The sequence below is a fragment of the Nyctibius grandis genome, chromosome 10 (genome assembly GCF_013368605.1).
Source record: "Nyctibius grandis isolate bNycGra1 chromosome 10, bNycGra1.pri, whole genome shotgun sequence".
Taxonomy (NCBI): Eukaryota; Metazoa; Chordata; class Aves; order Nyctibiiformes; family Nyctibiidae; genus Nyctibius; species Nyctibius grandis.
In genome coordinates, this window is record NC_090667.1 from 14,285,545 (window position 1) to 14,312,460 (window position 26,916).

Below are 26,916 nucleotides of genomic sequence, written 5' to 3' on the forward strand. Positions count from 1 at the left end.
GGCCTGAGGGACAAACACTGGTGTGATAAACATCCTTTGAAATGCAAGTTGGACCTCCCCAGTTTCAATTTTAAAAACCCAAACCAAACAAACCCTAAGCATTTCTGTTTGCTTTTTAATTTATTAACCACAGCGCATCAATTTTCCTCAAAACTGTAGCATATTTTCCGAATGCTGTGGATCTTCTACAGTTTCAGGCTTCTAAATCATCTGTATATTGTTCTGTCGTGTATCTGGGTGGCCTGGATAACTGCAGGGTATCGTTTTCACAGGCTGCAGCTATAATTGTATGCAGAGTCCTTTCTTGTTTCTTGGTATGTTAAACAAATTAATGAGCTTATTGCCCCTTTGCAGCTACTGCAAACACTCATTTCCTTTGTACTGTACTTTTCTTTGCCAGCTGTATCATAGGAAACCAAGAGATACATGATAAGAAGGTACTTCAGCTTCCCAGAGACCTTTTTCTGTTGTCGTAGAAATATTTAAAAGGTGAAGTATGTAGCTAAAGATGACTCTTCCTCATGATTCATGTTCTGTGAAGAAGTGAGCAACTATAAGAGCTCCATTTGTCCTGGCACTCATGTTTCACAGTCAGGTGAATGTAGCTGGAATAAAATCTCCAAGGTTGACATGGGTGCTGTATTCCTTTACTGCAGAAGTAACATCCCTCGGGTAGCACCATTTAAACATGGCGAGGACAGACACTCCAGCTCGGTGGCTGAGGTCAGCTGCACATGGACAGGACAAGACTGATTATGTGACATTGATGTTGTGGGATAAGTAAAGAAACTTACTTTTATTGTTTTTACTCTAGGATAGTTAATTTGCCTTTTTAGGCTTGGAAATTTTCCTCTGTATTTAAGAGGATAATAATAAAGTCAATTTGGTCACGGTCTGTTTAAATGCCAGTAGCACAGAGCTGTTATTATCATGGCAGACATTTTTATGGCAGACTCCTAGGCCTATTTCTGTTGTTATTCCTGTATATTTCAGACATATTCTGCAAGCTTAAGTCTGAATAGTTCAAAATGTTTGTCTTATGTTTCGAAATGACATCTTGCAAAAGCAAAATCATCTCTCTAGCTTCTCAGCGTGTCAGACATTGGTTACAAGTGAACCACATTGGATAATGCTCACCGTGTGTTTTGCAAAATTATAATTCCTTGGCCTGAGGAATATCAGGAAGACTTGATAAGCTGCATGAACACTGTCTGCTCTATGGAAGTGAGCGTCCTTGGCTCTGCTTGAGAAACTTAAGCTTAGCTTAGGCTAGATGCTGTTGAGGAGGAGGAAGGCTGGAATTTTCAAGTGTTTGGCTAGGCCTGTGTGCACAGAACGTGCATTGGGATGAGCAGCTGGATGTTTATACACATCATGGAAGGGAATTCACAGAGGACTCAACCCTTAACACAGACAAATACTCCCAATTCTCAGGTAACACTTTGCTTTGGGTTTTAAGTTGTTCCAGCTCTTCTGTCTGTGAAGATGACCCCAAAAACATAAAACAAGTATAATAGATTTCATGTTATCTTCTCTTAAAAAAAAAAAGAAAAAAAAAACACAAAAAAACCCTTTTCTAAAAGTATTTTTGAAAGATGAACTACCCCCCAGTTCTTCTCACTGGGAAGCTTGCCCCGAAACATGAAGATTATAGTTTAAAGGCAACATAGTCTATTCTGCTTCTTGTCCATTTTTGCTGAAATACTTAGTGAACATATTTCTTTCATAGTCCAAGCCACTTTCTCCATGTCACCAGGCCTGAGCTTTCCATAACCCAACTGCCAAAACCTCCCATTTCTTCCCTGGCAATTTCTGGGATGGGGACATCGTTAATGTATTGAGTATCAAAATTAGCACAGGGTTACCATAGGGATGGAATTACTCATTTTTCTGATTAAACTGTTAAAGTTTTCTTTACCACATAAGTGAAGCTGATCTGGAATTTGGAGACTGCTGAAAGACATAGTTGCAGGTGGCTCCTGTCTGCCCAGTTTTCTTCATAATATATTTGTGCATGCAACTCAGGTGTCTGTGTTGAAAATGAGGTTCCAAATGTTTCTGTTTCTTTATCCAAGGAATAAGCTCATGGATTTACTTTTTTTCATCCAGTTGCCATTTTTGGCAAGAACAGAGTAAAAAAATTGACTACCTTTATTTTATGGAAGCTGTACTTTAGGGACCAGTGAGCACTGCAGAGATGCATTTTATGTAATATTCCTTTGAAATAATATAGATGGACCAAATACACTCTTTAAAATAGGCTGTAAAGCTAGTGTCAATACTTAGAGAAGCAAAATGTGCTTTTGCTGATGTAGTTCATACCAACTAGGTCAGCCAATGAAATCGGCTGTCAAGGCAAGATCATCTTGATGTTGGAATAGCTGTGGCTGCATCAGGGGTTTTTTGTTGTTGGTATAGAAAAATGATCTCTAACCCTCTGCCAGGGAAGAAACTGCCACTGGAGACTGGACCTTAAAAACTGGGGTCTATATGGGCCCTGAGGGCCGTGAAAGAAACAGGTGGAGTCTCGTGTTTCCTTCTCCTCTAGGCGCTGTATCTGATAGCTACGAACGGGACACCGGAGCTGCAGAACCCCGAGCGACTGTCTGCTGTGTTTCGCGACTTTCTGAACTGCTGCCTGGAGATGGACGTGGACAGGCGAGGGTCTGCCAAGGAGCTTCTGCAGGTAAAGCGCGAAGCGGCTGCAAGGGAAAGGGCTGTACTACGTAACGGTTTTCTCGTCAGCTGAACTCGAAGGCATCAGACAAACCCCCTCATATTAGTCTTCAGTCTTGGTGCTTTTCAAATTAATGATAAGTAGAATCATAGAACGGTTTGGGTTGGAAGGGACCTTTAAAGGTCATCCAGTCCAACCCCCCTGCAGCGAGCAGGAACATCTTCAACTAGATCAGGTTGCTCAGAGCCCCATCCAACCTGACCTGGAATGTTTCCAGGGATGGGGCATCTACCAGCTCTCTGGGCAACCTGTGCCAGTATTTCACCACTCTCATTGTAAAAAATTTCTTCCTGAAATCTAGTCTAAATCCACCCTCGTTTAGTTTAAAACCATTACCCCTTGTCCTATCGCAACAGGCCCTGCTAAAAAGTCTGTCCCCATCTTTCTTATCAGCCCCCTTTAAGTACTGGAAGGCAGCTATAAGGTCTCCCTGGAGCCTTCTCTTCTCCAGGCTGAACAACCCTGACTCTCTCAGTCTTTCCCCATAGGAGAGGTGCTCCAGCCCTCTGATCATCTTCGTGGCCCTGTTCTGTATTTTGGTAGTATATTCAGTTTTATATAGTGGCAAAATAACTGAAGTGGAATGATACCAGGTGTGGTGGCCTGAAATGGTGTTGGTGACGACCCTGTACAGAGAGATGACCAGGGAGGAACCCGATGAAATCAGTCACAGCCAAGCGGTCAGGGATTTGGCCGTGGGAAGGAAGGGGCTGTGGGGTGCTCACTGTGAGCGTCAGGGGGGCCCCAGCTTGTCCATCCTGCCCTACTCTTAGAGATTTCTGCCACTGAGCCCCACTACTAGAGATTTCTGCCACCAAAACAGGGACAGCTGAGTGGGACTTGTCACAGCTCCATTTGCTGCCTGGCACAGTCAAGTAGCTGAGAACTGCTACAGGTTTACTGCCAGGCTTTGTGGCAGGTAGGGAGTTGCAGCACGTGCCACTTAGCTGTCCCTGCTGAGAAGGCGGCAGCCAGCGCAGGAGGGGCAGGGGATGGGATGGTAGATGCCGCTCTTGCTGCAACCCACAGCTGAGTCCATCAGCGCTCTGTCACTTGTCTCCCTGCTCTTGTCTTGGTGCTGAAAACCTGTTCCTCAGCGGCCTTCAGGACAACACATGGGCCTAAATACTACTGGGATAAACATTTCCTAGAGGTACTGGAGTTCCCTGAGGAACAGCTTATGCCCCTTATCTTTTTTTGACAACTGAAATAGCCCATGTCTTTAAACAGGAACGTAAATAAGTATTTTGAGTTTCCTGAAAGCAACAAGGCCCTGGGACAGCAAGCAGCATTCCCAGAGCGCTGGCAGGGCAAAAATCCCAGCAAGCTGAGGACACCTTGATAAATGGATTAATAGGATTATGGGCCATGTTTGCCTGTGATAGCAGGGTACTGGATGTGAAGACGCAGGTGCAGATAGTCCCCTCAGTCCTATTTCTGCGTATTCGTGGTAACCAGAGGATATGCTTGAGCCTGTGAGTACCTGAGTTTGGAAAGTAATGGTTCATTTCTCTCTTTTCCTTTGGGCAGCATCCATTTTTAAAATTAGCCAAGCCTCTCTCCAGCCTGACTCCTCTGATCATTGCAGCAAAGGAAGCGATTAAGAACAGCAGCCGCTAGCGCTTCAGGCCGGCTTTCTCCCGTGCCAGCTCAGAGCAGGACTGAGAACAAAAACTCTATAAAACCTCAACTCTTGTGCTGCCGGACAGACGGATGGATGAACAAACCAACGGTCACAGTCATGGTGGTAGGAGGGAGAACAACCCAGTCCCTCAAGGAGTAAAAAATTATCGTTTGTCTTCTTCCTGCTTTCTGGCTCCTTAATTTATTTTTAAGATGAAACAGGGCTTAAGACAGAGAGGTAATGACCGAAAATGCTTTGCTGCCTCAGCCATTTCCAAGGTAAAGCAAATTCAGTGGGAAGATTCCCTTCCTTCTCACCCTGTGAATAAGCTGTACATTCACTTTTGAATTGTCAGTTGTTTCTTAAAGACGGGAAGTCCCTTTTATGGTTTTTTTTTTTTTGGTATGGTTTGGAATTGGAGAAGGGTCTCCATCATTCATAAACTCCAGACTGCACTGCTTTCTGAATACAGCCCACTCGCTGGTATTTGCCCAGTCACAGTACTTCTAGATAAGGAAGAAAGTGAAATTGCATTTCCAACCAAAAACGAATCAAGAGTGGGGCAGACAAAACCTCCTGTTGAGATACAGGCTTTCAACTGTGAATATATAGTGTTCTGGTTCCTGACAATTTGATTTGTATAACTACTTGTAATCTGTTTGCCTGGATGAGAGTCTTACTGAAATGAAAAAGCCGAAGGATCAGTCGGTGTGCTCAGAAAGGGCTCGTCTGGTGCAAAGCTGTGAGAGAGATGGGAGGTGAGAGCGGGCCCAGACCGGTGGGATTAGCCAGCTTGAGTCTGGGCAGCAGTAGGGAAGGGCAAGACAGAGCTGAGCGGTGGTGTCACTTCTGGGGATGCCTCCTCTCCTGGTTGGCTTGTAGCTCCTGGGAAAGGTCAGCAGCGCCTGCGCCGCTCTCGGCCGAGGGAGCCGGGCTGCTCCGCAGGCTCGTGTGCAGGTGGGTGTCCTGTAGGCACACGGGTTCTGCTGTGGAAACTGAGGCCGACATGAGTGAGTGGTGACTTGTGTGGTTCAGATCTGCATCAGCCAGCGCAGCAGACTGCATTAAAACCTGGAGTTCTGCACCGAGCGAGAGCAAACGTGTGAAATGCAGAGTGGATTGCAGAAATCTTCAGAGCCAGCCTGCTTTGTGCTGTCCTGTGTACAGCAGGCGCTGCTGGAGGCAGCTCTGAGTTGCTGGGAGAGAGGGAATCCTGGATGCGACTGAGGATTGTGCTTGACTAGTCAGCTGACTTGTAAGGGAGCAGAGTAGTTTACGTACACAACTTGTGTTTTATTTATTCATTTCTGAAAGAAAGACGCAATGTGGCTTCACTCAGAAAAAGCGTTTGCATGGAGTATTTGTTGCTGTATTTTAGTAGTACAACTAATCAAAGATCTTCAAAACAGAAACTGAAGCAACATCCACCCAGAGAGGAAGAGGAAAAAAAAAAAAAAAAAAAGAGGCATAAACCAGCTTTCTGCTGTAGATCTTCATGTTTAGGCCTGGTCCTGCACAGAAGGGCTAAGCAGCCTTTAAGGTACTAACCGTCTTCGTGTGTTGCCAGTAGGAATGAAGGATGCTTCAAGTGACAGGACGAGAGGAGAAGGCCTCAAGTTGCACCAGGGGAGGTTTAGGTTGGAGATCAGGAAAAATTTCTTCACCAAAAGGGTTGTCAAGCACTGGAACAGGCTGCCCAGAGCAGTGGTGGAGTCACCATCCGTGGAGGGATTTAAGACGTATAGATGTGGTGCTGAGGGACATGGGTTAGTGGTGGACTTCGCATTGTTAGGTTTGAGGCTGGACTTGATCTTAAAGGTCTCTTCCAACCAAACCAATTCTATTCTATTCAAAAGATTGTTTCTTTTGCAAGGTCCCATTTTCCTCTGTCAGCTCAAGCTGTCTATCTGGGGGAGAGACTTTCTTGAGAAAGGGAGTAATTGGGGCTCAAGATGGGCTGCCCTCAATCTGTAAAGCATTCATCTGAACGGAAGATGTTTGTGTTCCATGTAAGAAGTGAAAAACAAGTGACAGTTTCTGTTTCCAGTACAGCTTTTATTTTTTCCTACCCACAAAGGAACAGCCAGCCGTCCTATAAAAGGAAAGCACATTTTTAGGGCACGTTTGCTGGACATACGATATAAATACTTACGTTGACAGACTATGTTATTTCATTGGGGTTTTTTTTCCTATTTATTTTTCTTTACCTATAAGTATTCCAGCAGCTCTACTTTAAAAATAACACCACCACAACTTCCCGGAAGATAACACATACGAAAAGTAGGAAAATCAAGTGGTAGCATCATTATTTCCCTTTTTTTTTGATCTGTATGCCCCAGCATACAGAATATTGTTGGCACTGGCTTTTGAAAGACAACTGCTGTAATAAGAGGCCTTACTTTTTATTTTATTAAATATTATATTTATTTTCCTTCGCGTTAGCAAACCCGAGAGAAGCAAGTCTTGGACATTACTTACAGGCTCACATCGTTGGTTAGGACTGACAGTAGCGTTGACCTTGCAGAAAAGAGAGAGACAAATACTATAAAATCTCTGGAACCATCTCTGGTTTCTGACTGCTATCCTCAGATTAAGCAATTAGTTATATATATATATTTTTTGGAAGTATTAGAAATAGGCTGTCTCTGTTGCGAAATGCATCAGTAAATAGGTTTCAAACACTTTCAATCCAAGGCTTTAAAAGATTGATTGATTGTCTTAATTTTTAAATTCGTTAAACGGTAAAAAAACTCTCTCCGGAGCTTGACCATGATTGCCATCCCTGCAGCAAAGATGAGTGAAAATGACCCTATAGCTCGCTGTGGTTTTAATGTGTTTTGGGGCAGAAGTATGACAGCAGTAAAGTCAGGGAAGTTTGAGAAGCACAGAAAAGTTTATTTATTTTAAGAAAAAAGTTTAAAAAAAAGGAAAAAAATAACGATACTGCTGTACAATTCCGTCCAGCTCCTGCCTGCACTCCTGGAGCCTGCCCGGGGGGTGGCTCTTACAGTGCTCTCAGGGTTTGATCACGAACTGGGGCCGGTTCCATCCTCACTTCTTGCGTCCAGCGCTTTTGTAAGTACGTGTGTGTTTATTCTGCGTCTTTGGCTACTGATTGCCCAATTCACACTCCACACAAATGGACTCAAGTTGTTTTTTTTTAGCTGTTTGTGCTGTGTTTCTTTGAGGCCAGTAGCTGCACCTCGGCAGGTCTGTCGGTCAGTCTCCTGCCACCGAAAATGAAGCACATTCCAGTCACCACGAGAAGGGAAGTCTCCTGTCCTTTAGTTGTAGGAAATGTCACCATACCCTGTTGTCAGTGTGGCAGTTAGTTATTCCCAGTATGTAGTCATCGGTGTGGCTACGGAATATTCCTCACACTGAGCATGTAAATACAGGTATCGCTTAGTCCAGTCGTGAGCAAATCCAGTGAGCAAAGAGCCAGAGAGCTCTGTAGCCCCTACCGGTAAAGACAGGGGCCAGTCATGGCCTGACATCCAGGGCACGCACACCAGTGCCAGCTTCGCCTCGCTGAACGGTATCAAGTTCATGGCCCACACACCTTCCCGGTGGGCTGGTGTTCATTCATGTGCAGACGTGCAGCAACTTAATGATGGGTGATGGGGCAAGCTGATGAAGGCCCATAAATGCGTTCAACTTTTTTTTTTCTTTCCCCCTCTCCCCTGACCAGGTAAATGACTTTAATTTTAGCCCCCAGTTTTCAGGAAGCAGGCAAAGGACATCATCTGTGTTTCAACAGAAACTATCCAAGGTTTCTTCGAGTGTGATTTGCAATTCAGGGATCTTTAAAACTTCTCTCTGCTTGTGTCTGTCCTTGAGCTGACAGGGTAATGGCTTTTTCTGGCTGAAGCTTGCAGAATCTTGCTTATACCTCCTCTCTTGGACATGGTTTAGAGCCGATCGCTGTAATCCTAGGCGTGCATCATGAATATAAACCATCGCCGGCCTGAGCCTACCAATGGTCCTGTGCACCTTTGGTGGCAAAAGCCATCTCAAAAGAGCGATTGGTTATTATAGGAAAGAGAAGGAGGGGTGCTGACATGCTCTTCATGGGTGCCCTTTGGACTGCCACGTGGTATGAGCCTGCAAACTTTGGTCTTGCTGCTCGCCCAAGCAAGCACTTGCCTTCTGCTGGAATCTGACCTGGACTGAGGAAACCGGGGGCAATATCGTTAGTTAAAGCTGATAATATGGAAAATTGTTCAAAAAGCTCACTCTCGGTCAGCTCTTGCAGCCTAAGGCTTCAATTACTTCAGCTGCTAGTGCTGAGCTGCTAACGCTAAACGAGGCTACCCAGAATACAGTTAATCAGATTTCTTCTGTAACACCAAGGGAGGCAGTGTATGAACTGAGAACATGAGTAGTGTTTGTGTGTCACCTCCTCTCTGCCCTTCACTCCTTCCAGGGCCTTGAACAGAGAAGTTTTCCTAAAGAGACATAAGCAGCGTGTTCCCTCTCACAGGTCTTGCTCTTTCCAGTCTCTATGCTTGACCGATTTTGTCCCTCTTTCTGTGCCCTCTGTTCTTCTGTGCTCCATGGCTGCTAACCAAGACTGTGTAACTGGCTCAGAGAAAGTCCTTGAGATCCTCCTTTCTCTGCCCTTTGACCTGCGTGTTTACAGCAGCCTTTTGAATCTGTGAGCTTGATCTGGAGAGGGAGTCATCGCCTCCATTTTGTGCATAACCTCCCAGAGCCCAGGGCCTGTCACTTGAAGTCCGTGCTTGGTTGAGGGCTCTAAGATGCCTCAGGATGGTGTGACACTATTGCAAACATGAGGGAATTGTGGCAGATTGGTTTTAAAGTCAGGTCCTTTTGCTGCTGCGTGTTGTGTGTCTCGTTTGTCCAGCCCAGCCATAGACATGGGGATCAGATCCAGGCACTGCTGCTACTCCCCCTGAAGTCAGTAAGAATTTGGTTGTTGCCTTCAATGACAGCAGAACTGGTTGCTTAATGAGCAGGTGCTGATAATGCCCTGGGTACCGGGGGCTGGAGGTGTCCCTCGGCTGAGTGGGTGGAAGGGAGCTGCCCGCTGGTCTTGTTCTCCATCATGCAAAGCTCTCCAGCTCAGAAGTGGGTCAACATGGCAAACACAACGCGTGCAAGTCTCTCACGTCCACGTCTGCTGAGATTTTTGACCTTTGAGCCTAAGGCGCACAAAGGCAATTGCTTTTTGTCACATTCTTTCTATTGGTGTTAAGCAATGCTGCTAAATCCGTCTGTAGCACAGCAACGGGGAAAAAAGCCTCTCGCTCTTCAGGTGCGGCGCTCACAACCTGCTGGTGTCTGCCTTAGCAGGTGAGCACGTGGACAGGGAGCTGCCCTCGATGGGAGCTAGTAGCAAAGGACTGCACACACCGTAGCCCCCAGCGAGGAGAACACCTCCTTCTTGGGCAGAGCCCAGTTCAGTGGCCACGCTGGGAGTTATTCTGGTGCCCTGGTGCTGCGGCCGCACTGCAGGTGCTGTGCGTGCAGACGTACGTTCTGGGAAGATCCGCAAAGAATTCTGCAACTCTTGACTGGATCAGGATGTAACCAATGCTAAACTCCAGTTTAGTCCGAAGCAACCAGTTTACACCTACACTGGTGTCTGCTAGATTTTTTTTTTTCCCAGGGTATCCAGACAAAAGTAAACAGAGGAGGAGCCTACGTTTTCATTATCAGAAATGTATCTCATTTTGCTGTACATTCCTTTTTTAGGACATGTTATCTGTTTAAAAAAAGAAAAAGAAAAAAAGAAAAGAAAAAAACAGAAAAAATAAAAATATAAAAGATAAACACAAAAAACAAATGTGTAGTGAAAACTCTTCTGTAACTTTGGATTAAGAGGTAACTGATCTTTTTAAAAAGAGAACTAAGTTATTTACTTTGTAAATGTGCTGATGGCATGGATCCATCTTACTGACCTCAGCATCCTTTTTTTTAAGATTTTGGGTTTTGTTTCCAATATTAAGTTATTTTAAATTGTGGTTGAAGCAATAGAAAATTGAACTATGGATTGTGCATGACTGTGTCTTGAGTGTAAAAATATTGCAGTTTGAAACTTGGACCTAAAGTATTGCAAATAAAAGTTATAAATACCAAGGGCTTGTGTGACTGCAGCTTTTCCTCCTGTAGGATTTGCTGGGGCTGTTTGCCAAGGTGGTGTCGGGGCTGGCTGAAGATACACCAGCCTTGATTCCCTGCAGAGTCAGAAAGACATCGTCTGTATGGCTGTGTGTGCTTGTAGGTTTGTCCTGCGTGATGTCCTGAAACAGGACGTCACTGCCACAGCCCTGTCTTTAGCCTGTGCTAGTGGAGGAACTTGTATCTTGTGTCCGCAGAAGCAGACAGAGCACCTGCCTGCTGCTCCCCAGTTTGCACAAATCTGGAGCGCTGGGATTGTTCCAGGAACCAACACGCCCTCCTGCTGAGTATGGGGAGTGACACAGATGGTGATGGCCACAGTTCCTGCCCAGAAAGCGTTAAAACTGCTGACTAAACATGAGTCACTTCAGCTGCTGTACTGCTGCTCACACAAAGCTGTGAAAAAATTACCTGGCCACCTGCTCAAAGGTCAAGTGATGCTGGAGGTGGAGGTGTGGAGGCAACCTGGACTGATGTACTGAGTCCACTGGTACCTGCTGTGCTGTTGGTGTAGCCGTGGTCTCATCTAGTAGACGCTCCGTCTCTGAGGGTTTTACTCATATGTGCTAACAGTGAGGGAAGGTGGGTAAGAGGGGGCTCCAGCCCCCTCTGCAAGTGACCGTATGACACCCCACTCCATTGTACCTCAGCCTGGCCTCCACGCCACTTCACACATGGTTCAGGTCCTGGTGTGAGTCCAGCTACTCATTACCGCCATCCGTGAGCTCTGCTGAGGCTGCCCAACCTCTCAGCCCTCCTCAAACACTTCCTCCAGCCCAGCCCCAGCTCGCCCTGTTGCTGTGCTCCCCGCTCAGCTGTGTTTTTAAATACGTGTGTACATTCACACACACACACGAGACCCTCATCTAACTACATAACAGTACCTCTCTATACTATATGTCTGTATATGTACACAGAGAGCAAAACAAATAACAAGTATATATACTAGAGTATACGATGTCTTTTATAACTGCATAAAAAATATGTATACACACCTACACCTATCTATTAAAAAATCCATTCATTTACTATAAATGGCAAGAGAGTGATGTAATTATGTCCTGGTACCAATATTGTGCATGTGCATAAAATAGATCTAATACTGCTACACTACTAATAAAAGTAGATGGTGAGAGAAAGCATGTTATATGGTTATAAAAGGGTCTCACAGAGAGACTCTTGCGTAACTAACACACTAGCCCTTTACATATACTATATATATATATTTTATATATATATGTGTGTGTGTTTGTGTATATATATAAAAAATATATGTCTATGCATTTACAGAGAGCGTGAGCACCTTATGTGCCTATATAACTCACTGTAGCCCTATACATCTATCTACGATATACACAGAGTGAGACCATTACATAACTGAACAAGTCTCGCACTCTAGATACAGTATGGTATAGATACATAATTTTATAGACACACACACACACACATATATGAGATCTCTTTATATACACATTTTTATATGTATACTCACAAATGCAGTGAGACCCTTAAAACTATATAACACACGCTATGTATTTATATACACATATAGAAATATACATGTACATGTATAGCTATACATATACATAGAGCTATTAATATAATTAATATATAGTATAATAATATATATTAATATATATATGCTATTATATGGATACCCTACCTATGTATTAATAAAATATACAATATAGTATATAGACTGTGTTATATAGTTACGTGCTCTCTGTGTGTGTATATAGTATATTTTTTATATATAGAATGTCTATATATATATATACACACAGAGACCTTTATATAACTATATAATTCCCTCTCCATCAACATGCATTTTTTATGATGTATTATATGTATGTGTATATACACATAGAGGCACTTTTATATAACTACATAACACACTACATATTACACATATATATATCTATAAATACAGTTATAAAATATGTATACAATATATAGCGACTGCTAAAGAGAGCAAGGGAGTGTTATACGGACGAGTGTATGCAAATGTATAAAATATTCATACTATATCATTACTATATTTATAGATAGCAAGTGTGTTATAGTGCTATAGACATACATGTACTCTATACTGTATATAGCTGTCAAGAGAGGGGGACAGGGAAAGTATGCAAGCACACAGGCATGAGCACACACACTCCTAACACAAGCAGGGAGCCAGAGTGAGTGTGTTCTACAGTTACAGAAAGAGCTCTATCTATATATGTGTGTGTGTGTACATATTATATTGCGGGGGGGGGGATGTGCATGAGAGAGAGAGAGAGAGAGAGAGAGACCCACTGTAACCATGGAACCCCGTATCTCTCACTAGCCATAGACATTATAGTATGTGTATGAGTACACACCCCACTAAAGACAGAGACACATACAGCTACTTAATACACACTCTCTCTCTCCCGGGGGGGGGAGATATATAGCTCTGTATCTTCTATGATTACATTGTTTATGTATTTTATGTGTGTGTGCCAGAGCCCCTTATATAACGCTCCCTTCTTAGCCATCTATATATTATATAGTATATATTTCTATATATACACAGAGGCCCTTCTAGAAATGTTACACACTACATGTATTATATAGTGTATAGTATAACGTATGGTATCTTCTATAAATGATATGATATATATATATATATCTCTCTCTCTGTGTGCAGGTGTGCACACAGCCCTTCATGTAATTCTCTCTAGCCATACATATAAACATAGGTACAAGTTACTCCTGGGGAGATTCCGACTGGACACAAAAGGGAAGGTTTTTTTCCAATGAGAACAATCAGCCATTGGCACCATCTCCCCAGGGAAGTGGTGGAGTCCCCAGTGTTGGACACATTTAAGATTCGGCTGCACGGGGTGCTGGGCCATCTTGTCTAGCCCATGCTTTTGCCAAGAAAGGTTGGACTGGATGGTCCTTGAGGTTCTATCCTGTCTCCATTTAGCCCGCACCCAGGGCTAAACCAGTTGTTCTATCAATCACCCACTGTCCCCTTCCTGACCGAGAAAGGGAATTGGGAAAAGGAAGGAGACTTGTGGATTGAAATATAAACAGATTTACTAAGAAACCCAGTATCAGTACTAATACAAAAGACACAAAGCTATACTTAGCCTATAGAATGGTAGCAAATCACTCCATGGATAGTAATCATTGAGGAGGAGGAGAAAGAGGGAGAGCAGAGCAGAGCAAAGAGCCCCCCCCATCCCCAAGCTTTCCCATTTATAGTGACCATGACGTTAATGCTATAGAACACACCTGTGGGCCAGCCGGGGGCAGCTGCCCTGGCTTTCACTGCTAATGGCCTTGATCACCATGCCACGGCTGGCCACAAACTGAAACAACATGGAACAGAAAAGGGATTCTGTAACTTTATCCCCACAAAACCAGGTCACTTCCCACCTGGTGTTCTATGGTTCTGTGTCTCATAGAATGCATAGAGACCTGTTTATGTGCATTTACACACACACACTCTCTCTCTCTCTCCCTCCCTTAAATAATGTTCCCTCTCTCTAGCCATCTACATTATATACTGCCTATTGTATGGTGGTTTTTTTATATACGCATAGACCCTTCTAGAAATATAACACTATCATACCATATATAGCTATGCTATATATGTATTTATATGTGTAGGCATGCCACAGGGGTTGTCAGTCAGATCTGTGTGTGTTTTATATACACAGAACACATGGGGGGGAACACAGAAGAGTGTCCCACCCCCACAGACAGGGCACCGCTCTCCCCCGAGCGCCGCTGCACCCGCACCGCCCGCTCCCGCCCCTCACGGCCGCCCCCCGCGGCAAAATGGCGGCCGCCTCCCTCCTGCGAGGCAGCGGCGCTCGGGCGCCCCCCAGCGGCGCCGGGCGCTCACGGCGGCCCCGTGCCCCCCGAGCCCCACGGCCCCGCGGCGGGGGCCAGTTGTTTCACTTCAGACATTACTGAACACGTTTATGTTTTCTGTTAACCTTTTATTTAGGTCACTTCATATTGAAAAGTAAATAAAGGTTGAAATGAAAAATTTCCAATTACTTCCCTCTGTTTTAACTTTTGGGGGCCAAATCTCCCTGCTGAACGCAGCCCAAAAGCACGTATAAATGCAGTCCCCCACACAACCCCCTTCGTTTTCTCACAAGTTATCATTAATTGTTAAAAAAATGCTGCCCAGCTCTGGCAACATTTGATCTTAAATTCCTGTGTCTGTGTGAAAAGGCAATCCTCTTATTTCAAACACACCGTATTTACCTCCCATGGAAGCCAAAACACCACGGAGCTGGCTTTGCCCTCAGCCCAGGCAAGCTGTACGAGGAGAAAGAGCCTGCAGAGCAGTGGGCCCCGTCCCCTGCCCGGCCTGGGCTCTCTGGCAGGGAGCAGGCAGCAGTGCAAGCCCCTTTCAACGTGCTCTTGCCTTGGCTTCACCCGGGATTGCTCCCGTCTCCCACGAGCCTGGGTGAGGGGAGAAGCCAGAAGCCTCTGTAAATGAGCACAGCCAGTCGTGTTCCCAGGCTGGATCAGCTCCTGCTGATGGGCACATCCTGCCTGCTCCAACTACTTCCACAAATTAATAAATGCAGAGGGCGCAGCATGCCTGGGCCTCCCACAGCTACCAGCACTGGGCTGCGATACCCTCAGGGCCACGCTGAGAGAGCAGCAGTGCTCCACTTCCAGCCTGGCCAGAACTGGTGTTCAAGGGCCCCCTGTCCCCATGCCACAGGGACAAACCGTGGGAATGTCTTGAGATGACAGAAGTATCAAAAAAACCACCATCAAGTATAAAAATCACCCACTCCACCCTGCCTTCCCTCCTTGTCAGGCTGTACACAGAGAGGAATTACACGTGCCTGTGAGGCTGTCAGCTGCACGTAGTTCACACCTGACAGATGCTCTGCGTGCAACATGGCTTGAGCCCAAGCTATTTAAAAAGAAGCTGGATTTAGGTACTCGGTACATGCAACTATGGCGGTATAATATCACTCATAGCCTTACATTCCATCTCCAGCTTGTCAGAGCAAGGAAAATGGAGCCCTGAGACTTCAAAACCTTTTGTGAACACCTTAAACTCTACTGAGGACCATTTTATAAATTACAAAAATTGCACAAAATGGCTGAAGTGGTTACGAGGTACACAGAAATCCAGATTTCCTGGCTGTACAAAAGGCAGAACAGTCATCCTTTAGCTTTGCTTTCAAGACCAAATTTGCAACCATGTAAAATCCATTTCCTGCTATGAGGAAACCCTGGCGCCAGGTTTAAAAGTTAAAATGAAAAAAGAAGGTAATGTGAAAGTTAAAAAGAAAGTTTGTACCTGAACCCTGCTTTGAAGGAAATGTGAAACGATACCTGTCCTCCCTTACACCCAAGTTAAACTTCACCAAAGATGTCAGCTCTGTCAGCAATAAACTGATGTAAAATTTTGAGAGTGAAATCTAATGCCTGCCAGGGCACAGCACCTTTGTTTTACAAACCCATCCTTGTCATGAGCTAATTTTGTCCTTCTTCAGTCTGGTGCTACCCATCACATCTAATGAACCAAAGGGAGTGTTATTCCATTTTTAGCATCATGTGCATTAAACAAAGCCTCCTTAGCAAGAAGGCTCCCATTACTGAATTTGTCCTCTGAGCAAAGCCACAGCTGAATTGTGAGGTGCCCTTCTCCTGGCCAGAGATATCAACATGTGAGTCATCAGTTTGAGGTGGAGAATAGAAGAATAAGAAAGTCAATCTCAAAGCCTTTATGTGCGCAATACTCTTATGTGCTGTGGTGTTCAAATATAGGCACTGCAAGACCTGCCCTTCTGTTTTAACATTGCCTTGGCATGCCTGGTCTTAAGGCTATGACCTATGACTGAACTCCTTGAGTAATGACATTTTCACCAAGGAACAGAAACATCTGATCTGTAGCAATAAGAATGAAGTTCATCAAGAATTTGAGAGACTTATGTGGGGAAAAAAATTCCAATCAAAGCTTAAAAAAAAATCCCCCTCCCAAATACAGCCTGGCAGTGAACAAGGACTGAGCCATGCAAATCCACCTTGTGCTTGCCACCCCACCAGCCTGCTGGTATGTGACCGTGGAGATGCAGCCATTCCTGCCTGCGTCCAGTCCCACTGCTGAGAACAGATGATGATGTGCTGGGGACCTGTGAGAACAGTCATGTGTGCTTCCAGATTATGTGCCGACAGCTCCTGAAAGATGCTGCTGGGGAAAACGGTCACATCTCAATGAGCTTATCTGCTAACGTTTAGTTTGGCCCCTCTTCTACTGCATTTGCTGTATCATGAACATATATATGTATTAAGTATGTATTTTTCCCTCTTTAAATGCCTCTCTCTCCATGATAATGTGGAGAGTTAGAGGGCTTTTTCTTTTTAAAGCGATTATGATGATGTGCAACCTTTGCTCCCGAGTCATTCACACAGAAAGCACAGACAAGCCCCCCCCGCTGCGAGGTGACAGCTCTGTCTGGCTCTGCGGCGCTTTGGTATTCATAGCTCCGCGAGGTCATCGCTGGAAAAAACCTTGACGGTGATGTGACCTGGCACCTCGGCCGCTTCTCGGCTGCCTCTCCCTCGGAGCTGCAGAGTCTGCTGTTCTCTGGGGTCACTGGGTGAAGCTGCCAGCACCGCCTGTCCGAGGAACTGGTCACACAAGATGTTGCTGTTCCAGACCTAAAGAGAAGGGAACAGAAACAAACCCAGCTGAAGCAGTGCTGCTCTCACACTCCACCTGAAAGGGCTGTGCTGGAGGAGGGTCACCCCCATTAACCCCTTGAAAAAGCAGTGAGGAGGGGGCATACATCTAAATTTAGGTAATTGTCTAGAGAGCATGTGGGAGATTCTGGATTTGCATGCTCATTTACATACACTATGCAAATAAGGAGCTAAATGCAGCTTTTTGCTTTCTAGGTCACAGCCTGCCTAGGACAGGAATAAAAATTACCTGTTTGAGCTCATCAGCAGTAAAAACCTACATGCAATCAGCCTGTCCGTGCCACTCTGCCTGCTTGTGCTCACCTCTGCAGCAGCTTCAGTGCTTTTCCTCTGACTGTGTCAGAGCCAAGTCCACACTGCTCGAGCAAGGGACGGCAGAGGTTTTGCAGTCCTTGGACATGTCCTTTGTCACTACTCAGGATGGCGTTGGGTCTATAGCAAGCAGCAACTCAAATGGTGTTAATAGTGGGGTTTGCTGCCAGTCTCACATGCCAGTCTTGTTTGGTCTGTGAAGTTCATTAGTATCTAACTTTCAGTTGTCCTGGAAAAGTCAAAGTGTTTGAGCTGCGTGCTGTAGAGATGGGGTGAGGTCCCATGTATACATCAAACCTTTACTATGGATTAGGCAATCCTGCACCTGCCAAGAACAGACCATGTTCCATCAGCTATTGTATCAGTTCCCTCTAATCCATAACTACAGTCTGTGGTTTGGGGGATATCATCCTCCTTCTATTTATGATATTTGTAGACTATACCTATTAGCTCAGAGGAGCACTATGGCACAGGAGCACTGTGCACCAGTACTGCATTAGGCAGTGAAAAGTCAGAAATTTATCTCTTCTTGCAACACAGTGCTATAAAACTATTTCAGTTCCTGGCACTTATGTGCCACAGTGAATTGATTCACAGATTCATTGTAAGATCTCCCTACACTGATGAAGAAGTCATAGTCCTTAGTATTTGTCTAACACTAAACTGTGTGTATCAAACTGAAATGCCATTCCACTCTCCCAAAGTTTTCCTGGACTGCCTCATCTAAATACCAAGCTCTGTTTCTCCAGCCAGTGCTGAGGTAAACAGTGTGATCTACTTCCCACAGGACTAGAATTCAAGGTCAAAAAACTTCTTAATAGTAGCCTTAGCTTTGGTTTTATTTCAAATACTGACTCTGGACAACACTTTTCTTTGTCTCTGTTTTGTCAGGTCATTCTGTAAATTCCTTCAAAGCCTTGGAATGAAATATGCCTTCTGATCCCTAAGTGTCATCAGTTGCTGTTTTATGGAAGAGACCTCGTCTAGAGAGTCAGTAGAGCAGCTGAGTAGCTCCAGGCATAACCCAGTAAGGGTAACAGGAGTTCTCACACTTCTAGCCTGGGTATCATCAGTCATATGAAGGAAGAGTTGGCACATGTCAAGCCCACTGATGCTGTTGTGCTCCCCAGCCTGCCTTTAGAGCCCACCCTGCGTGGCATATCTCACCTGGACAATGATAGGACTGTCGATGTTCTTTCTGTAGAAAATCACTTGTGTGTCGAAGACGGCGCTGGTCGTGTCATGTTGCACAGAGGAGCACACGTTTTGGTTCTCACACTTGATAAGCACATAGGGATCTGCTCCTAAAACAATCAGCAGCACAGCTCTTAGGACACAGAATGGCAGCTGAGACCTGCCCAGAAACCCAGCAGAAGGGATCCCCTCCTGTGCCTGGCAGCACCACTGCTACTGAGCACAGGAACAGGGCACCAGAGCTCCTCACGTCCACTGCTAACTGCCCATCACCTCGTTCTTGTAACACCTGGATGCTCAGAGCTGGAAACCAAGCACCGTTTGCTTTGAAACCAGCTCAGCTCCTAGACTGGGACTGGGATCTTTCCACATTCCCTTGCTGTGCATCTAACAATAAAGTCGCCAGAGTGAAGCTCCGAGCTCCCGACACTGCTTTAGATGTGAGAGCCAAAATGTGTGTATGCAATCTGGTAGGTAGTTCTGGGCGCCTGGACCAAAAGGGAAGGTAAAAACTGTTCATCATCCACAGTTCCTGTGGAGGGCAAGGACAGGAACTGGACAGAACTGCTCTTAGATCACTGAATGCACAACTCAGTGCCCACCTTAGACTGCCTGGCTTGAAAGTGCTGTCTGCTGTATTCTGATATGAGTGTTAGTGGTAGGAGGTAGTTTTCAAGAAGCAGTTTCTCTTCCAGAAAGAAAAATATTGTCAAAATGCAAAAACATTTTGTAGGAATGCACTGGTTTCAACAGTTTTCTGTGGGAAACTGTCAAAGCAAATCCTCCCCAGTTTCTCCTTTAATTCCCATGAACTTGAGACAATTTCTTCGGTTCTATCATTTGGATTGATGTAATATTAAAGTTTATGTTATCACAATGTGTTTGTATCTATTATAGGTCCTAGTTAATGTTTTAAATTACACTTAAATCATACGTAACCCACTGAGATTATTCAACATTCTAGAAAAGCTTTCTTGTTTTTACACTGAACATTTCTGTTATAAGTGTTGATATTTTCTTTCCATTCCAATGGGGAGCAAGAACTGATTTGGTAACACCTGTCTTTATCCTCAAATAGAATGGAACATCCCACTTTCTAATTAACGTTTAATTAAACACAGGCACTACCATTTTCTTGTATTTCAACACAACTATTTCTGTCCATTCCTATTGTTAATGACAGCATGTCTGTTTTTTCACACCTTGCTACTTTTTAGATATGGATTTTAAATAAACCCACTGAATGTGTATAAGTGTAAGTCAGACTCTTGATCATTTCTTATACACATCTCGCCACCATCTACTTGAAAATGCCACCACTGGAATGACACCATAAGGCAGCATAATTTTAAGGCAGCTTTTATTTTTTAACAATTCATACCCAGGATGATTTTCCTCAAACACATCACTGGTTTGCAGGAATGGATACCTCCAACTCGCACAAACAGACCACCTAACAACAGCTACACCCAAACCAGAAGGAACGACTTTCCCTTACGGGAAAGAAACAGATTTTTCTATGATTACACCTGCCCAGACAGGGCGATAGGCCTGTTACCCTGACGACGTCTCACACTTTCTACAGCAGGTAGCAAAGTATTGGCTTTTCTGATAGGCAATTACTTTCTGTGTCAGTGGATGCCTGGATTTAGCTCTGGGGGTGGGGTGGCACCACGCTGTGTCATCAGTGATGGAAAAGCTCCCCCCTTTGCAAAGAGATCTGAGTAAAGTGGGGTCTTGAATGAAATAGTGTCAAGTACTTTGGCCACTGGCAAAGAGCAAAGCAATGTCTGATCATTAACAGTAATTAAGAGATAAAGGGCATAAGAAGGGGTGGGGAAAGGACACAGAGCTTAAAGAGGTAACAGGCTGGATGAGGGAGCTGTTTATGAAGGGACTTGCTAAGTGCAAGGAAAAGGAAAGCTAACTTTGAAAGAAAGAGATTCAAATTCTCAGAAAGAGCTAGAAAAAAAAAGAGGGAGGTAGAAGAGGAAAATGAAAGGTACCTGCACAGCACGACCTCGTGGTGGCATGGCTGAATGGTCAGTTATATTAGGAGGACTGGCTCCAATTCCAGAACAAAAGAGAGAACTGGGAGAGCTGCACATGTGGGATGAGACAAGGACATTCTCAGCTGCAGTTGGCCCAGGGCTTTGCAGCTCTGGGCCTGGTTTATTTACGGTACAAAGACAATGCAGAAAGGGCTACTAATGTGGAAAAGCAACGTCCTAGTATCCACCATGAGCTGGGAATGAAAACAACTGGAGCTGCTCCACTGGCAACTGCTCTGGCAGTGGCAGGAGGACGGGGTTCAGTTCTCAGGCACACAGATGACTCAAGCTATGCCTTGAACACTGTGCATAAACAGCTGTTTCACCTCAGCCCTATGGCCATGCTGTTGCATTGGGAAGTTGTACGAAAGAACAGAGAAAAGGAAAAAGCTGAAATCTGTAAAAGCCAGAAACACTTGAACAGTAATGACACTTGAACAGCAATGACATTTCTAAGGCTTAAAGAAATCTGTGCCCAGTAAGCTCTTGGGAAAAGAGTGTGACAGACAGTAGTGAGAGCAATTTTTAAAACAGCCTTGGGAACAAGAGCCACAGAATCTCCAAGCACACAGTGCTTCCTCATCTTCTTGCAAACCTGCCACTGTGCTTGGCTCACAGATAGCTGGATCAACTTCAGACCAAGCTAACTCCGAGAGAGGTACTTCCAAGAGAAGCTGCCTGTATGCATTCAGAAGTGAGTCTGGGCAGCTAGATTCATCCACTGTTCTTGACAACGGCAAACCATCCATTATTTTTTCCAGACAGGACAATGGATCAAAGACAGCAGCAAGGAGGAGCTTTCCAATAAACATTTAAAATAGAGATTAAACAGCCTTCCTCTGGCAGGGAGCGGGTTCTGATGACAACCAGTTTGTGAATCAGGCTGGCTGTGCACTTGCTATGCAGTCTTCATTCTCTTCCAGTTTTGTTTAAGTAGCTGCTCAGAAATTTGTGCTAAGCACAACTCTCAGATGACAGTGATGGGCTTATGTGAAGAACAGTGCATTCAAGTCTAAAATCCCTCTATCCTAGTTCTATCAAAAAAAGGTATCTCTGTTCAGGCTGCTCTTAATTTCCACAGCTGCATACCCCAGTGTCAGAGTATAGAGACATTCTGATGTTTTCAGGACAGGTTGTCACAGAGATGTAATGACCTGTCTCAGCTCTCAGAAGCTTCTGAATGAATCATAACCTCCTCCTTTCTCAACAAGTTTTATCTTCTCCCTGTGCTAAGGGATGATAGTGACAAACCAGGCAGGTGGCTGGACACAGAGAAATACAGCTGACATGACAGAGACTGAGCATAAGAAAAGTAGCAGCTTGAGAGCTCAGATGCTGCAGACCAGAAGGCAAAGGAGAAGTCAGGGAACCCTTGTGAAATGCAGTGGGGCTTCTCAGACACAGCAGCTCACACAGAAACAAGTTGCCAACAACCTTTGCACCAGAAAATGAGTAACCTTTGTGTGAGGTCCTCTGAGCAGCAGGCAAACACAACCACGTAATCTACCTATTTTCTATCTGAATAAACATATTGCCTGTGCCTAACCTGAAAGGAAACCTCTGCATGTCACTCCCAATGGCAATTGCTGTGTGGCCTCTTCCCTCATCTCACAGTATTGATTAGACAGGAGGCTGCTGTTGGCTTTTAAATCTAGTTCACATCAGGAAATGCTGCAGGAGCAGCAGGTAAGGCTGGTATTTGGGTAACTGCCCAAGTGACTTTGGGGTCTAAACTCACTTCTGAGAAAGCTGATCTTTTTCAAATGCTTGTCTGCATGGGAGAGGGTCCAGAGGTGGATCCAGAGAAGCCAGAGAGGAGATGAGAGATGACAAGGAGTTGCATTCTTTTGGGGCAGTATTAGGAAGCAATCCTAGAATATGGGATATTTAACGTCCCTGGACACATTACTTTCTAGTGTAAATTTACAATCCAGCCAGTGTGCTTCAAGGAATTTCTATATCCACTCTTTTAATCTACCAAAAAAACACCCCAAATGTGAGAAACATGTACCATACACAGCTTTTTATGTTACCAAAAATAGACTTTAGTATCAATTGGGACTTTTGCCAAATTTCCAGCAAGGTGCCAGTTAGGGGCGTTATCCCTGTCATTGCACAGCTTGATTTTATTGTGTAGCACAAATGTCAGCAGTGCAGATTTGGCTTCATGGTTTGTTTTTTTTTATTTACACGCTCTCCTTACTTCATTTGTCTGAAGCTACTGTAAGAGATGGCATTCTGCAAGACAATCTGAATGTACTCTGTGAGTCAGAGATACTCATAAGAAAAAAAAGGCTAATAAAGATTCAAACAGGGATGTCACAGCAGAATTCAAGATAATGGGGAAGCTACTGAAGTGAAGGAGCTCAGCTCTCCTTCAGTGCCCCCTGAATGGATGAGATTTGGAACTACAGGCTGAAAAGAGACAAAGGCTTTTACTGAAAGCTTTATGTTGATACAAAAGGAAAATATTTTAACTTTTTTGGTGAAGTTTTATTCAAAGTCAAACAATAAGGTTCATTTAGGTTTTCTGTTCAAATCTCCTTACGTTTTTGATGAATTTAAAAATGGCACGTTGTTTCACACAGGGAAATGGAAACACTTCAGAAAAAAAACTTATAATAATAGACTGGGGTTTTTTTTCAGTCACTTGATGAATTCAATACTAACTCACAAATAGTATCATTTGACCCAATTCTGCATTTTTTCAGCAGATAAAATAATCAAGCAGAAGTTTTGCTTAGGTTTAAACAGAAAATCTGTGAGTCCGTTTCCTATAGACAGTTCTTCCCACAACAGGTTACGAATCATCAGCCCAGCACAGGATGCTGAAATCAAAGTGGAAGACAATGCTTCAACTCAGTGTGACCCTGTGTGGTAGTACTGGGTCCTAAAGGTATTTGGGCTGTGCTGTAGTCAGAATTTATTACACACTGGTTGTACGTCCTATCTGTAGATTCCTGAGGGTCTGTGTCACTGCACCAAATCCCACAACGCTCTCCGAGCTCAAGCCTGGTCTTTGGCAGCTGCAGGCAATTGTTTTTAATGATCTTGTCAAGACTGTAATTGAGCTAAGGATTGTGAAATGCTAAGGGTGGAGAATTGGCTTTTATTGCTTTACTGCGGGGAATGTTAGAGAAAAACGTTTAAGGAATTTTAAAAGCAAAAAAAACACCCTTAAAAATGAAAATGTCCTTCACAGGGCAAGGAGCAGAACATACTGCCTCTGTTCAATGCACTGCTCTGCTGCTCTTGTCACACAGAGCCCCTTCAGTCTCACCCATCCGTCCTGCCTTGCTGGGAATGTGGAGCCACGCCGCTTGTTTGGCTGAGGTGTTTGTGGCTCCTGTTTTTCAAGAAAAGTACCAAGAAAAATGAACTAAATCAATTTTCTGTATCTCTTCCCTCCAACAGCCTGTCCCCTGAACAGACAACCAGACTTCACAGAAAGCGGCTTCCCCAGTGAAAAGTACATGCAGTCACCCCTCAGTGGGTACCAGGGATAACTATGACAAGGGGACTGGAATAAGATCGTAGCCAGCTGGTGGGAGAATTTTACAGCTGCTTTGTGAGACTGAAGATGAACTGTACTACAGGTCTAAGGCTAACGCCTTCCCTAACACAAGAAGTTAATGCAACTGAGCTCCACACCTGGAGCTGAAGAGAGGGGGAGAGTTATCCAGAGCAAACACAGCAGATGTTTCGGGAACCTCTTTAGTTTCCTGCTCCAATTTCACCGTAGTATCTTTACTCCTTCGCTTTCTCCCTACCAACCACTCAGTGCTGGATGTGTCTACCTTTTTCTGTCGCACTGGTCATGGAAAACGAAGGCCGACAGAGGGAGAGTAGGAGTAGAAAATGAGGAAGCAAATGACAACTGGACAAGTCTCCTAATTAACTGTCAACATCAGGTGCTAGAAAGACATTTTAGTGTCCTTCAGGACACTTCCTTTGACATGTAGATACACAGTCCTGTAAAAGTCATTTGACCTCTCCCTGTCCTAGTTTACCCAGCTGAAAATGGTTGTTTGAAACCATAATTTCCTCCCTGAAGTGCTATTAAACTTGTGGTAATGAATAACAAAGTGCTCTGAAGGCTGTGAATGACATTGCTGAGGTAAGTGTATTACACTACATGAGTCTCTGCAATTCAGCTGTCTCCCTGGATATTTTCCATTTAGAAAACACATATTTAAAGGTGAATTTCTTACTAATCACCATAAAAAGCTTCTCAGGAGGGTCTGGCTTCTATTGCCCATCTGGACCAGCATAGATGACACATAACTCTTGCTGGTTTGCATCATCTTATTCATCTGATCTCTCCTTTTGAGCAGATTTTACAATGTGCTGAAAAAAATCCCATAAATCTTCAGTTTGTTTGGATAATTTCTGACTGCTTATGTATCAACTCAGATCATCTTTCGAGGACTGAAGAAGCCCCTTCCACTCTTCCATGCTTGCTTTACACTTACCGCCTGATCTGTCTTGCTTCTGTAAGCCCTCTGCAGAGTGAATTTTGATTTGGGTGACTCTGCGTGGATAGCCACAAAGAAGATTCCAACATGTCATTTTAGGCTTATCTGCCTTCAGCTCCCTGAAAAATCATGGGAAAAGCAATTGAAGCAACGAATGTCAAGCAAACAATTAATGGTTGTGGAAATTTGGCATTTTCAGAACATGAGATTTGTACCCTTTCCTCATCTACTGTTTTGGAAGTTTGTGGTACAGAAATGACAGACCTAAGAAATAAAAACTGAGCAAAGCAAAGTAAACCAAATTTGTGTCATCTTTCGCACGGCAGCAAAAGTGGTGGGGAAAAAAAACTTTAAATCATGGAAAACAGTATCAAAGCAAGAAAAAAAAATCAGTGGGCCTGATTTCACAAAACGCTAATTTTGCCCTCTCAGACAAGCACTGGTTTCAAAGGAGATGGTCAAAGAAATAAACAGTATCGACTGTAACTGCAAGCACCAGTGCTCAGTGTTCTGACCTAGAACTGGAGGCAGCTACAAAAGCCAAACTAGAAGGTCAAAAGACACAAACTGAATTGTCCGCTAAGTTCCTAAGTAGAAATGTCCTGACCATGCACAAATCCCAATGAGCTGTCTGGAGATCCTTGGAGGTGACCCTGACCATCTCAAGGGCCTAGTTCTGGAGCGATATCAGCTAGTGAGTCAGGGATATTTTAGGGCAAGCAGGCAAGCATTTCCAAGGAGGTGCAGCCAATGTGGGCGAGGGAAGATCTGACATAGCTGCGAGTGCAACCTACCTGAGTTTTGATGGCACATCTGTGAAGAGCCTCAGGATAAACTTTGTAGTGATACCAGGATGATACGTAGTTGGGATAAGGACGTAGCGGCCTTGCTTCAGGATCCTCCTCAAGAACACAGTGCGTGTGTTGATGTACAGAGATGTGGCCACTCTCTCCTGCACAGTGAGCTTATGTAGTCGATAGCTTCTGTTATCCTCCACCTAGAGCCACAGAGCAGTATAGGGGTAATGCAAGGAGGGATATCAGAGCTCACAGGCAGGATTTTCCCTGCATGTCACACAGCCTTTCATGGGCAGAAAATTGTCAAACGCATAGGTGTGATGCAGATGTCAGCAGCTCCAACTGACCGTTAAAAACTAGGTATTTTTCAAGGTAGGGCTAAGGACTCAGTGTAGTAAGGACTCAGTGTAGTCCTACTAGCTACAGCAACAGATGATAAGATAATCCTGATCCTCAGTGAAAAAAAAAGATGCATAGCTGTTTCTTTTGCTTTCTTCCTTCTTTCAGTTTGTGTGTTTTCATTTTACTCAATTTGCCCTGGGAGTGCAATTAAATTACTCTTTGGGATCCCTTTGGTTCCTTTTCACATAAGCTCATTTCCTACTCACTACTGCAGCTTTTGAAAACACTCTTGACTCTTTTTTCTAAGTGGCAAAAAGATAAAGTGCAGACTTTTCAAACTCATTCCCTTGGCTGTATTTGCTGATGAAAAGAAGGCAGGAGCCTCAGTGAGAAGGAGCAAAAAAAACCCTCATGTTTCAAGTGTTATTTTTTTTTTGTCTTTCTTTTCAAAGCTCAGGGTAGGAAAAGCACTTAAAATTCATTTGCAATAGGGAAAAAATGACTTATGTTCCTTTAGTTCAAA

General features: G+C 44.2%; 2 protein-coding genes across 3 annotated transcripts in view; one reads left to right on the forward strand and one right to left on the reverse strand.

Annotated features, from left to right (window-relative positions):
• The window catches only part of PAK3 (p21 (RAC1) activated kinase 3), a 79,829-nt gene extending 75,290 nt beyond the window's left edge, over positions 1-4,539 (forward strand). For both annotated transcript variants that reach the window (XM_068408442.1, XM_068408441.1), the window contains 2 exons: positions 2,549-2,686; positions 4,268-4,539. In XM_068408442.1, coding sequence (XP_068264543.1) covers positions 2,549-2,686; positions 4,268-4,357 — 228 coding nt within the window. In that variant the 3' untranslated portion in view covers positions 4,358-4,539. The remainder of the gene's footprint in view (positions 1-2,548; positions 2,687-4,267) is intronic.
• A 9,956-nt stretch (positions 4,540-14,495) lies between these two features.
• CAPN6 (calpain 6) overlaps positions 14,496-26,916 on the reverse strand; it is a 62,458-nt gene continuing 50,037 nt past the window's right edge. Inside the window, exons 11-14 of the mRNA XM_068408718.1 lie at positions 26,049-26,251; positions 25,252-25,373; positions 18,702-18,838; positions 14,496-17,180 (exon numbers count right to left, since the gene is read on the reverse strand). Of these exons, the coding sequence (XP_068264819.1) occupies positions 16,998-17,180; positions 18,702-18,838; positions 25,252-25,373; positions 26,049-26,251 (645 nt within the window). The 3' untranslated portion in view covers positions 14,496-16,997. The remainder of the gene's footprint in view (positions 17,181-18,701; positions 18,839-25,251; positions 25,374-26,048; positions 26,252-26,916) is intronic.